Raw genomic sequence first — 12,062 nt, 5'->3', positions numbered from 1 at the left:
CATGATAGCCACTTTCTTCATTCATGTAGATATTTCACCTTCACCTAATTTTTCTGACTTCATAGCTAGTCTCAAACAGCCAGCACTATCATGAAAACTATTTCTTCTATTACTCTGCTTGATCTCAACTTCACTTTCAGTGCTACTGCTTTCCATTTCTTTTCTGCACTTCTGTCTTTGGCGGCCGGTCTCTTCCTTGGTTTTGACTTTTGGCAAACATCACATTGGTTATTCAGTAAAATACAAAGAAACAGCACAACCCCATACGTTGCTGTGCTGAATGACGAGCAGTGACCAGTTGCAGACTGTGAAGAAGGTGATGGGAATGTTCATAGCTCAGGATACACATCTGCTGTCTGTGTAGTCACTTGTGGGCTGAGGGCCTAGCAGCAAGTTCGTACTTTCTGTAACTGCTCATAGTCACTATACTGTTACTGGATTCTGTACTATACTGAATACTATACTGTTGCTGAAATGGGAGGCAGACTGTGTTATTGGAATTTGTGTATATTGGAAGAATGCAAAACAAGGATTTCCTATAATTTCACCCTTAAGGAGGCCTTTCCTTTTGAGCCAGTAATTTGAGGTAGTCTTAGACAGCCCCTCTCCTCTCTCGTCCTCACGATTTTTCTTGAATTGCCCTTGCTCTCTGCAAAAGTGTATCAGGAGTGTGAGATTTGATGTTTCTTCTTCTGTAGACAGGTAATTTTAAGCTTCAGCATGTCTTCTAGCTTTGATAGAGTTCCAGATCTATATAGTTGTATTATTCTTTTTAAAGAAATATTTATTTATTTTTAATTGAAGGATAATTGCTTAGTTGTATTATTCTTACCCTGTTTTGATTTTGTGGGATATGTGGGGAAATTCAAATTTTAGGTAGGACACCATTATCCTCAGCTAACCAAAAGCCTCAACAGATTTGTTTTGTATTTATAATGTTATATATATGGGTATGAAATCCTTATGTTTTCCTTAAACTCATACCTCTTGCAAGTGGGAGAGGAATAAAGGTTGAGGTTTTTTATTGAGTAAAGGTTAAATATGTAAGTGCCATCTTTGAACAGTCTATTCTCAGAATACGCCTAGTGTATACATTTACTGATTCAGCTTGGTGAATAAGACAAGATCAGGTATTTGAAAATGTGTAGATGTATTTTGTTGTGGGAAAGAATACATATTTTGAAAGATAAAAGAGAGATAAAATGAGACCAAGAAGAAAAATTAGCATCATGACAGCATATTTATTTATCATTATTTCAGTATTAACTGAATATGTTTCTCTTTTTCAGTCCTATGACAATGGGTTGGCGCAGGGAGCAGGACTTGAATCTCATGGTAAGGCATCTTAAAATAAGTGGGTGTGTGGTTTCTTTGTCTTTAAATAACATCATGGCATCTTCAACATGTAGGACCTCAGAAGTTTGTCTCAGCTCTTGAAGCAGCCTGACTCTCTTCTTTCCCACTCCTCCCTGTTGACACTGTTGTGCCAGTTTGAGCCTCTTCTAGGTCAGTAATCATTCAGAGATTATTCAGACCAGAATGTTCAAACAGTATTTTCGAGTAATCTTTTCAACTGTTAGCTGCATGAAAGCATCTTGGGAGGATTTAAGAAATTGTTAGAAAACAGCAAGTTTTCTTTTTTGGTGTAATACTAAAAAGCTTCTTACTATTCAGTGTAATACTAAAGGACTTCCCTGGTGGTTCAGATGGTAAAGCGTCTATCTACAATGTCAGAGATCTGGGTTCGATCCCTGGGTTGGGAAGATTCCCTGGAGAAGGAAATGGCAACCCACTCCAGTACTTTCGCCTAGAAAACCACATGGACGGAGGAGCTTGGTGCAGGCTACTATCCATGGGGTCGCAAAGAGTTGGGCACGACTGAGCAATTTCACTTTCACTTTCACTAAAAAGTTAGATACAGAATATTGAACATGAATCAGTGAATTTGTGGAAAAAAATTTTTTTACCTTCTTTAATGTAATTGTACTAAGTCATAGTGATAAAACATTTTTGTGTATGGCATATATTCACTACACACACAAATATAAGTCTCTCTCATATTTTCCCTCAATTTTGGCAGAACCAGAAGAGTGAGCAGTAGTCAGTCTGTCAGCAAATCAGTAGCCTGAACTCTTCAAGTGGAAAATTTTCATGTGGAAGAAAATATACTTTCATGCTCCTTAAGAAAAGAAAAAAAAAAAGCTCAGATCAGGGAGGCTTTCTGAATGAACGCCATATTTCCTCTTTCTCACAGCTGTGTTTTTGTGCTCCCTTGGCGTGTCCATCCTTTTGCTAGCATGATGAAGTGGACAGAACACATCCGTATTCAGATCTCAGCCCTAACACTAGCTGTGCAGCTTAGGCTCCTCACTGAGTCACTCAGAGGCATTCTTCTTTCTTTGTTAGAGATAAGAGGGCAACTGGTTTGTAAACCATAGAACAGGTATGAAAGTTTTTTAAACGTAATGCTTGTGCTTCCTCTAGGGCCCAGCCTCTCGGGTTGCTCCTCCTCTCTCACGCTCTGACGCCCTCCTCAGTGGTGTTTGTAGAGCGCGTGTCACTGAGGGGCATACAGAACACTGTCTGGGACTTTGCTCTGAAGCCATCCTGTGCTGAGGACGTCTTAACTCTTGTGTGTGCCTGAGTCTCTATGAGACTGGGGTGGCAGTAGCAGTCGTGTCACTGGTCATCACCCCTGGGTAAGGAGGAGTATGCTTACAGTTGCACAGAGAGGAAAACTGGCATCTGTGGAAATGTCTGAGAAGACGGGGTCTGAGCTTTCTACTGAAGGATGTTAGTAGCACCCTGGCTGAGGAGATACTTAGCAGTGCAGGAGACTTGGGGAACAGACACCAGAAAATGGTATTGCGTTCTCTGGAATGTGAAGCAGAGAGGGCTGCTCAAACCTGATACTCTTGATTGAAAAAAAAGTCTTGCTGAGTCACACAAGTAGTGATTTTGAGTCCATTTGACTCAAGTAGGTTCTCACCCAGCAAGACCATCATTGATGGACTGTAGTTCATGCCTAAAAGCTTGCATCTTCCTTTTACCTCTCTTTTTGGGTTAGTAGGTTTCAGGCCTAAAGCTGCAGAGGGGAGGGCTTGCTTCTCAGGGTGCCAAGGTGCAGGATACGCTGCAGAAGGGCTATAGGCCTGCCAAGCTATTGCTCACTTGCTCCTCGCTCACTCAGCTTTTGGGGCAGCCAAGACCTGGGCGTCTAGAGCTCCTCAGGCCACCACTGAGTGTCCTACAAATATCGGATGTTTTAATGTTCTTCTGTGCTGTGAGGTTAGGCAGGCTGAGAAGTACTGTTCTGGAAGGCTTTGTTATAGCCTCCCTCCCTTGTCTTATCCCTACCTACACTGGCAAGAGGACCTCTTTCTGAAAACGAGCACTGCGGTTGGGGCACTCTGACGTTGTTGTGTGTGTTCTCCTTTCTTCCCATCAGAGAGTATCAGATCTGAGCGGCCCTCTCTCCTCCACATCCCAGAGAACATAGTCTCGTTTTCTGGTGTCTGTTCCACAAGTCTCCTGCACTGCTAAGCATCTCCTCAGCCAGGGTGCCCACTAACATCCTTTACAATAGTGAGCTCAGACCGTCTTCTCAGACGTTTTTACAGGTGCCAGACTTCCTCTTTGTGCAACTGTGAGTGTACTCCGCTTACTGAGCGGAGACGGCCAGTGACACAGTTGCTGTTGCCACCCCACTCTTCACTTCACATCCTCCAGGTATTGGCTCAAACGGTATTTTTGGATAAGCCCCCTATTTACAATTGCAAACCAACAACAAGCACAGCTCATTGTTTGAATTGCAAACCAACCATATATACATATCCCAGTCTCTATCTGGAAATCTTTCTCTTATTTGTACGTGCCTTCTCTTACTGCCTTCGATAAAGAAGGTTATTTATTTACATAACCTTCTTCCACTCAGGCATAATGAACAAAGGTTAGAATTTGGATCATTATTATGAGAAGCATTTCTTAAATTGTAATTTAATTTAATGATGGGATGTTCTCGAGATTTTTTGAAGCTTGTAGGAATCATTGACCTAATCCTAATACTAATACTAATACTAATACTAATGTATTTAGCCGTAAGAGCATATTGTAGTTGAGTTCTCGAGCCTGCTCTTTAGTAATGTTTTTAATATGCTTACTGTCAGAATGGTTCCTGTCTTTTGGTGTTTTCATGTCTGCCTCTTACACTCTTCTACCATGCTACTTTTAATCCGGGTTTTTAGAACTGGTTTTTTAGAATTGTTTAGATAGAAACCTCTGAGGAATAAATGTTCATAAGTGAGTTTTAGCTTAACGCATAGACTTTGTAATAACTCTTTGGCTCTTCAGAGTCCAGGCTTACTTCAGAAGTTGTTATTTTCAAAATTTGGTTGTTTGGGCAAAGTAAAGAGTATTTTTATTTTGAATTGTTCTGGCTTGCTTTAAAAAATTCCAACAATTATTTTGGAAAGTAGCAATAATGGAGAAGGCAATGGCAACCGATTCCAGTACTCTTGCCTGGAAAATCCCACGGACGGAGGGGCCTGGTGGGCTGCAGTCCATGGAATCGCTAGAAGTGGGACACGACTAATCGGCTTCACTTTCACTTTTCACTTTCATGCATCGGAGAAGGAAATGGCAACCCCCTCCAGTGTTCTTGCCTGGAGAATCCCAGGGATGGGGGAGCCTGGTGGGCTGCCGTCTGTGGGGTCGCACAGAGTCGGACACGACTGAAGTGACTTAGCAGCAGCAGCAGCAATTAAGTACTTCTTTATTTCTTGGTGTAGTTAGTTTTTAAAATTACGTACTTTCTGTTAGAGGCTTCATATTTAATGATGTGCAATACTTGAAGTCGTGGGCAGCTTCACAAAAGAGAAATTGAGACTAGTAGGTCATTGAAAGAGGAATGAGATTGATAGTTGCTGAACAGAAATTAACCTAAAAGGTTATGATATGTTTGTTTCACTTTTGTTTTGTTGCTAACGTAGATCTTCTCTTTTTTTTCCATTGGGAAAAAAATCTGAAGACTAAATAGTTCTTACACTGACCCTTTATTTATTTATTTGTTTGTTTTCATTTTTTGACAGTGACCATTTTAGTGTGATAGCTGTCTTATATTTCCTAGAGCGAATGCTCGCTTTTCCTTTGCCAGGGAATATAACCAGGATTTGTAACACCAAAAGGAGAATTGCAAAATGACGCATATTAGGAACAATCTATTTAAAGAGCTAGAATTAATAAAAATCTGTAGATGAAGTTGTAATAACTTGGAAATATGGAGTATTTTCAGATTGTTTGGAGTTGACAACAGATAGTGCCAGTGGAAAGTGGTGGAATTTGTTCGTTTGTTTTTTCCTCTGTGGAGAAATACTGACTTTTCATTTCCTGAGGAAAGTAGTTTCCTTTGTGACTATAGTGTTTCCTTTGATGCTATAACATTTTAATAAACTTAGGGGTGTAAGACAATGCAAATTTGTTCTCATAGCTCCAGAGGCCAGAAGTCTGAACTGCGTCTTACAGGGCTTCAGATGAAGATGTCAGCAGGGCGGGTTCTTTCTGGAGTTGCCAGGAGGTCTGTCCCTTTGCCTCTTTCAGCCTCTGGGGACTGCTCACATTCTTTGGTTTGCCGTCACATCGCTTGAGTCTCCGCTTCCATTGCCTCCTTTTTGATTGTAGTTCAGTCTCTCTCTGTCCCTCTCTTACAGGGACGCTGTGGTTGCATTTAGGGTGTCTCCCACCCAGGATAATCTCCCCATCTCAAATCCTTAACTTGCATCACGCTTTCGTAGTCCATTTTGGCATGTAAGGAAACATGCCTGTGTTCCAGGGGCCAGGCCCTGGCTGTCACTGGGCAGCGGTGGAAGGCGGGGTGGGGCGGGCATTTTTCAGTCTAGCATAGTGAGCGTGGACACGTGCTGTGCGTCCACTTCCAGACACAGTTTTCTTCTCCACCCCCAACACACACACTCTTTCCCTCTCCCTCTTCTATTCCTTTGCTTAAGGAACTTTTCTTCCTTAAGATAACTTAAGGCTTCCCTTAAGACAAAGTCTGAGGGCTTCCCCTGTGGCTCAGCTGGTAAAGAATCCGCCTGCAGTGTGGGAGACCTGGGTTTGATCCCTGGGTTGGGAAGATCCCCTGGAGAAGGGAAAGGCTGCCCACTCCGGTATTCTGGCCTGGAGAATTCCACGGACTGTACAGTCCATGGGGTTGCAAAGAGTCGGACATGACTGAGCGACTTTCACTTTCACTTTTTCTTCCTTAAATTTCTGAAGCTGACTGCATATAAGCCTCTAGTTTATGTTATATGTAAAAATTAGTCTGTAGCTTAGGCAGATGGGACCTTAGTTCATAAACAGTACACTGTCATTTTTAAGGGAATTAAAATCAGACTCAGAGGTAGACAGGAAATAGTAGTCCTAAACTTTAGTTTCAGCTCTCCCATTAACCATACAATTTTGAACTACTTTCTAAATCTTACATTTTTCGTTTAAAAAAATGATTCTTATACTTTTAAATTATTTTAAAATTTTTTCTGTTTCATCAAGTTCATATTGAAGACCTCAGTGCCTAGTGGTTACTTTAAATAGTGAAATATAAGTAAATAAAATAGTAATATAAAAGTAAAATTATATTTCTTTTTATTTTACCTTTCTTTCACTGCTTTCTAGAATTACTTAACCATTTTTTTTCTTCACTCATTTCATATCACTTCCCTAGACATCTAGTAAGTTTAAAGTACTGTGTGGTTTTAATTAACAGGAGGATCAACTTTTTGTGGCATTGCATCACTGTGCCTGATGGGTAAACTAGAAGAAGTGTTTTCAGAAAAAGAATTGAACCGGATAAAAAGGTGGTGTATAATGAGACAACAGAACGGTTACCATGGAAGGCCCAATAAGCCTGTTGACACCTGTTACTCTTTTTGGGTTGGAGCAACTCTAAAGGTAAGAGAAATAATAAAAATGAGGAACTTTTACTGTTTGTTAATAAAAACTGTGCTTAAAGGGTTTGGTCTTTTTAATGCTCATTAAATATTATTAGGTTAAAGCCAAAAAGTTTTTCCTGTTGCTCTGGCAAAGCTGGTCTCTGTATGGTTTTTCCACAGAATTCAGTTACTGTTCTACTACTTAAAAATTTTTATTCTTACAGAATTCTAGTGTCCAAAAACCTATGTAAGAAACTAGGTGTAGTGTTATAAAAAGCTTGTAACTGAAAATCACCAGTAGTGCACCTAGATGGAAGATCGGTCTGAACATACCAGTAAAGGATTTATGGGAAAATACCTTAAAAGACAAACCATGGATAATTCCTTTAAAAACCATTTAAAGTTTTCTGTTTTTTATTCATTTGTATAAGCCTTCTGAAATGTATTCATTAATATGATCATACATTTTCCCCATCTCTGCTGCCTTTTGATATGTGTAAATCCATAAGATTATTAGCCATTGAGTACCCACAAGTTTTCTATATCCTAAAATTGCAAGTATCACCTAGGCCTGATATTCTGGAATCTAACAAAAGTGTATTCATCATCTATATAACGTTAATTTTTTTCTCTTAAAATTTATACATGTGGTTGAAGTAAATAAAATAGAATGTTTTTTCTAGTCTCCTCGCTTCTAGTACCATTTATCTGGTACACCATTTTAATCTTTTTAATTATGGAAAATTTCAAACATATTGAAAAGAGAAAAGGTGTTTCAGTTCAGTTCAGTTGCTCAGTCTTGTCCGACTCTTTGCGACCCCATGAATCGCAGCATGCCAGGCCTCCCTGTCCATCACCAGCTCCCAGAGTTCACCCAAACTCATGTGCATCGAGTCAATGATGCCATCCAGCCATCTCATCCTCTGTCATCCCCTTCTCCTCCTGCCCCCAATCCCTCCCAGCATCAGAGTCTTTTCCAATGAGTCAACTCTTTGCATGAGGTGGCCAAAGTACTGGAGTTTCAGCTTTAGCATCATTCCTTCCAAAGAAATCCCAGGGCTGATCTCCTTCAGAATGGACTGGTTGGATCTCCTTGCAGTCCAAGGGACTCTCAAGAGTCTTCTCCAACACCACAGTTCAAAAGCATCAATTCTTCGGTGCTCAGCCTTCTTCACAGTCCAACTGTCAAATCCATATGTGACCACAGGAAAAACCATGGCCTTGACTAGACGGACCTTAGTCGGCAAAGTAATGTCTCTGCTTTTGAATATGCTGTCTAGGGTGGTCATAACTTTTCTTGCAGGGAGTAAGCGTCTTTTAATTTCATGGCTGCAGTCACCATCTGCGGTGATTTTGGAGCCCCCAAAAACAAAGTCTGACACTGTATCCACTGTTTCCCCATCTGTTGTATAATGAACACTTAATATGTGCAGTAGCCAATTTCAGCAGTTCTCGTCTCAAAGCCAGCCTTCCTTCATTCATACAGCTACACACTTTCCTCCTCACTGTATTATTTTAAAGCAATTCCTAGATAACCCCTTTTTACTTTATCTGGAAATTCTTCAGTACAATCATTAAATAAAGATAGCTTTTCAAAGAATGGAGATGTAATATTCTGTCTTCTAAAAATTCAGCCATAACCCCTTATTATCATTAAATATCAATTCAAAATGATGTATATTTCCTATTGCATCACATCAAGAGGCATATAATATAATCAGTCTCTGGTTGTCTCTCCTTTTTGATCTAAGGGCTGCAGAGTTGTCAGAGCTGATTTATCCATTATAAAGTTCCCCATCAACCTGTTCTTCTTCACTTTTTTTTAATGGTGGTAAAATATATGTAATGTAATATTTATCAGTTTAACTATTTGTAAGTGTACAGATCAGTGTTGTGTAATCATTACCATTATCTATACCCCAAACATTTTCATCACCCTAAACATAAACTCTGCTCATTAAACAATAGCTCCCCTTTCTTCCATTCCCCCAGCCCCTGGTAACCTCTTTTCTGCTTTCTGTTTCTATGAATTTGCTTATTCTAGGTACATCATGTAAGTAGAATTAGGTAATATGTGTCCCTTATCTGGCTTATATTTCTCAAGATCCATCAATATTGTCATATATATCACAATTTTATTCCTTTTTATGGTTGAGTAGTATTGTACTGTAGGTATATACCACATTATATTTATCTGTTCATCTGCTGGTGGACACTTGGATTGTTTCCACCTTTTGGCTATTGTGAATAAGGTGGTTATGAGCATTGGTGTAAAGCATCTGTTCAGGTGCCTCCTTTCACTTTCCCAGGTAGTTAACTAGGAGTGGGATTGCTGGACTGTATGGCAGCTGTGTGGTCGACCTTTTGAGGCTCCAGCAGTTTCTCACAACGGCTGCACCGTTTTACATTCCCCCGGTGATGTATAAGGGCTCCAGTTTCTCCACGTCTTCACCAATGCTTCTTTCTTCCGTTTTTTTATAATAGCCATCCTGATGGGTATGGACGTGAATTTGAGCAAGTTCTGGGAGATGGTGAAGGACAGGGAAGCCTGGCATGCTGCAGTCCATGGGGTCGCAAAGAGTCGGACACGACTGAGCGACTGAACTGAACTGAATAATGAGTGATATCAAGCATCTTTTGATGTGCTTACTGACCATCTGTATATCTTCTTTGGAGAAATGTCTGATTTATCTATTGTTTCTTTTGTTGCCAGGGCTTTTGGTTGTTATTCCATGAAATCATTGCCAAATCCAATGTTATGAAGATTTCCCCCAATGTTTTATTACAACAATTTTTAGTATTAACTCTTAAGTTTAGGTCTTTGATCCACTTCAAGTTAATTTTTGTAATGGTGTAAATCAAGGACTTCAGCTTCATCTTTTTACATGTGGATATCCAGCTTTCCTAGTACAGTTTATTGTAAAGACGGTTCTTTACCCATTAAGTGGTCATGGCACCTTTGTAAAGTCATCTGATATTGTATGTGAGAGCTTATTTCTGTGCACTCCATTCTATTGCATTGGTCCTTACTATTTTAATTCCTGTAGCCTTGTAAGTTTCGTTATCAAGAAGTATGTCCTGAACATTTTTCTTTTTAAAGGTTGTTTTTGCAATTTCACACAAATTTTAGGATTGGCTTTCCCATGTCTCAGGAAAAAGGCTGTTCACATTTGTATGGAGATTGCATTGAATCTACAGATTGCTTTGGGTAGTATTGACATCTTAACAGTGTCTTCCTATCCATAATGAGGGGATGCTTTTCCATTTATTTAGGTCTTTAATCTCATTCACCAGTGTTTTATAGTATTTTGCATACAAAGCTTTTACCTCCTTGGATAAATGTATTCTCAAGTATTTAGTGGCTTCTTTTAGAAGCCATTATAAGTAGAACTGCTTTCTTAGTTTCCTTTTGGATTGTTTGTTTTTGGTGTGTAAAAGCTTCATCTTCTTACAGAATGGTTTTAGCAGCCATTGAGGCATCATTTCTTAGATCCATTGTGTCATTGGGGGTTGTTAATTGGTGATATTCTATCATTCCCTGTAAATTTACTAACTAGTATCCTTTTGTAAAGAACTTCACTTTAACTGAAGATGTGGTTGTGCAGAGAAAGACAGATGATTATTTAATTTTAATAATGTTCATTCCATCCATTAAGTTGGTTCTCTAGCATCCTCTACAGTTTTCCAATAAAATAATTTTCGGGTTTTTTTCTTTTTTACACTTTGAGCGCCATTGTGAACTCACAGATTTTAATATGTTCTATCTGTTTTAGTCCATTACATTGTTCTTGTTAATGCTCAGTTTGTCCCATCTCTAACCAGTATGAGCCCCTTCAAGTTTGTTCTTGAGTCTTTTTGTATGATTTTGGTGGCCTTTGACAACTTTCTAGAGGCAGCTTTTAAAAATTTTAATTATGGATAACTTTAAATAACTTTAAACATTCTGATTGCTTGACTTAACACATTTAGACATTATCGTTGGTTCCCAGCTGTGAAAAATGAAGATTTGGTCTCCCTTTTTTCCAGCAAATTGTTACTGAGTTTTTTGTTTTTTGTTTTTTTTAAGTTCTGGACCTTTTCTCTTCCTCTTCCTTCTAAATCTGTCAGTTTACCTTTTTTGTATAATGTCAAGTTAGGTAACATTTGTATTTTGCTCAGTAACAGTGATCAAATATTTCATGCTTTGCCTGTAGGTTGATTTTAAAATTTGAAAACTAATAACCACTTACTAGAATCATGTAAATATTCTTTATTGCTTAACCAAGTATAATTATAGTTTCTTCTCTCTATGTAATGACCCATGTGCTACTTCATACTAGAAAGCGTTTCTAGTATCAGGAAATAAAAGAGGAAATAAAGAGTCTCTGCTTATATTCTATTAATTAAATAAAAATGAATGAATAAGTTTGCTTCTTATTAGTACCATAATTTTCTAATTGGTTTTATTTTGCTTTTTGAGACATGATGCTGCTTTGTTAGTCTTTAATACTTTCTGTGGCTCTCTGGTTGATAATATTAGCACACTTCAGCTGCTTTGTGACACTTGAGCTTTCTTACGTGCTCACTATCCCCTGACCCTGATCTCTTCACGATTTGATTTAGCCTTTGTTTTTTCTATTTAATAGGATCTTGGGAAAAAGAACAATACATGTCCTGAATCTTTAAGCTACTTAATCTTTTATGCTAAAATTGTGTTTGTCTCACCTTCTGTCTTTCTTAATTAAAGAGCTTTAATTTTTTTACTATTCTCAAAATTGTCTTTAGCATGTGATTAAATTTTTATTGTCCTTTTTCTGAAATATTTTTACTTATCATTGCTATAGTTAATAACTAACAGTTCAGAAATCTATTATAAGAGTTAGAATATGGGTAAATAAAATTGCCCTTGTAAAAATAACTGGTGAAGTTGAACACATTGGCGAGTTGTGTTTTGAATATGTTGCAGAGAAGTCATTTGGATCTGTTTCAAAAGAAATAGTGAATTGAATAGGTCACGAAAATGAGAGTAGATGATTTTTAAAAAGTTAATGTGGTTGATAATTTTAAATGTTCAAGTCCCTTAGGCTTGCTTTGAGAGCCTTAACTAGAGAAAAGCATTTTTAAATTATATATATCTGAAAATTGAGCCACAGGTTG

The 12,062-nt window shown here is 38.5% G+C and overlaps 1 protein-coding gene across 1 annotated transcript in view; it reads left to right on the top strand.

The window, feature by feature from the left end:
- PGGT1B (protein geranylgeranyltransferase type I subunit beta) overlaps window positions 1-12,062 on the top strand; it is a 58,713-nt gene that overhangs the window by 41,152 nt on the left and 5,499 nt on the right. Inside the window, exons 6-7 of the mRNA XM_015096697.4 lie at window positions 1,290-1,335; window positions 6,761-6,945. Of these exons, the coding sequence (XP_014952183.2) occupies window positions 1,290-1,335; window positions 6,761-6,945 (231 nt within the window). The remainder of the gene's footprint in view (window positions 1-1,289; window positions 1,336-6,760; window positions 6,946-12,062) is intronic.

The sequence above is a fragment of the Ovis aries genome, chromosome 7 (genome assembly GCF_016772045.2).
Source record: "Ovis aries strain OAR_USU_Benz2616 breed Rambouillet chromosome 7, ARS-UI_Ramb_v3.0, whole genome shotgun sequence".
Taxonomy (NCBI): domain Eukaryota; kingdom Metazoa; phylum Chordata; class Mammalia; order Artiodactyla; family Bovidae; genus Ovis; species Ovis aries.
The sequence above is the reverse complement of the archived record's forward strand: the minus strand, read 5'-3'. Positions and strand labels throughout refer to the sequence as shown.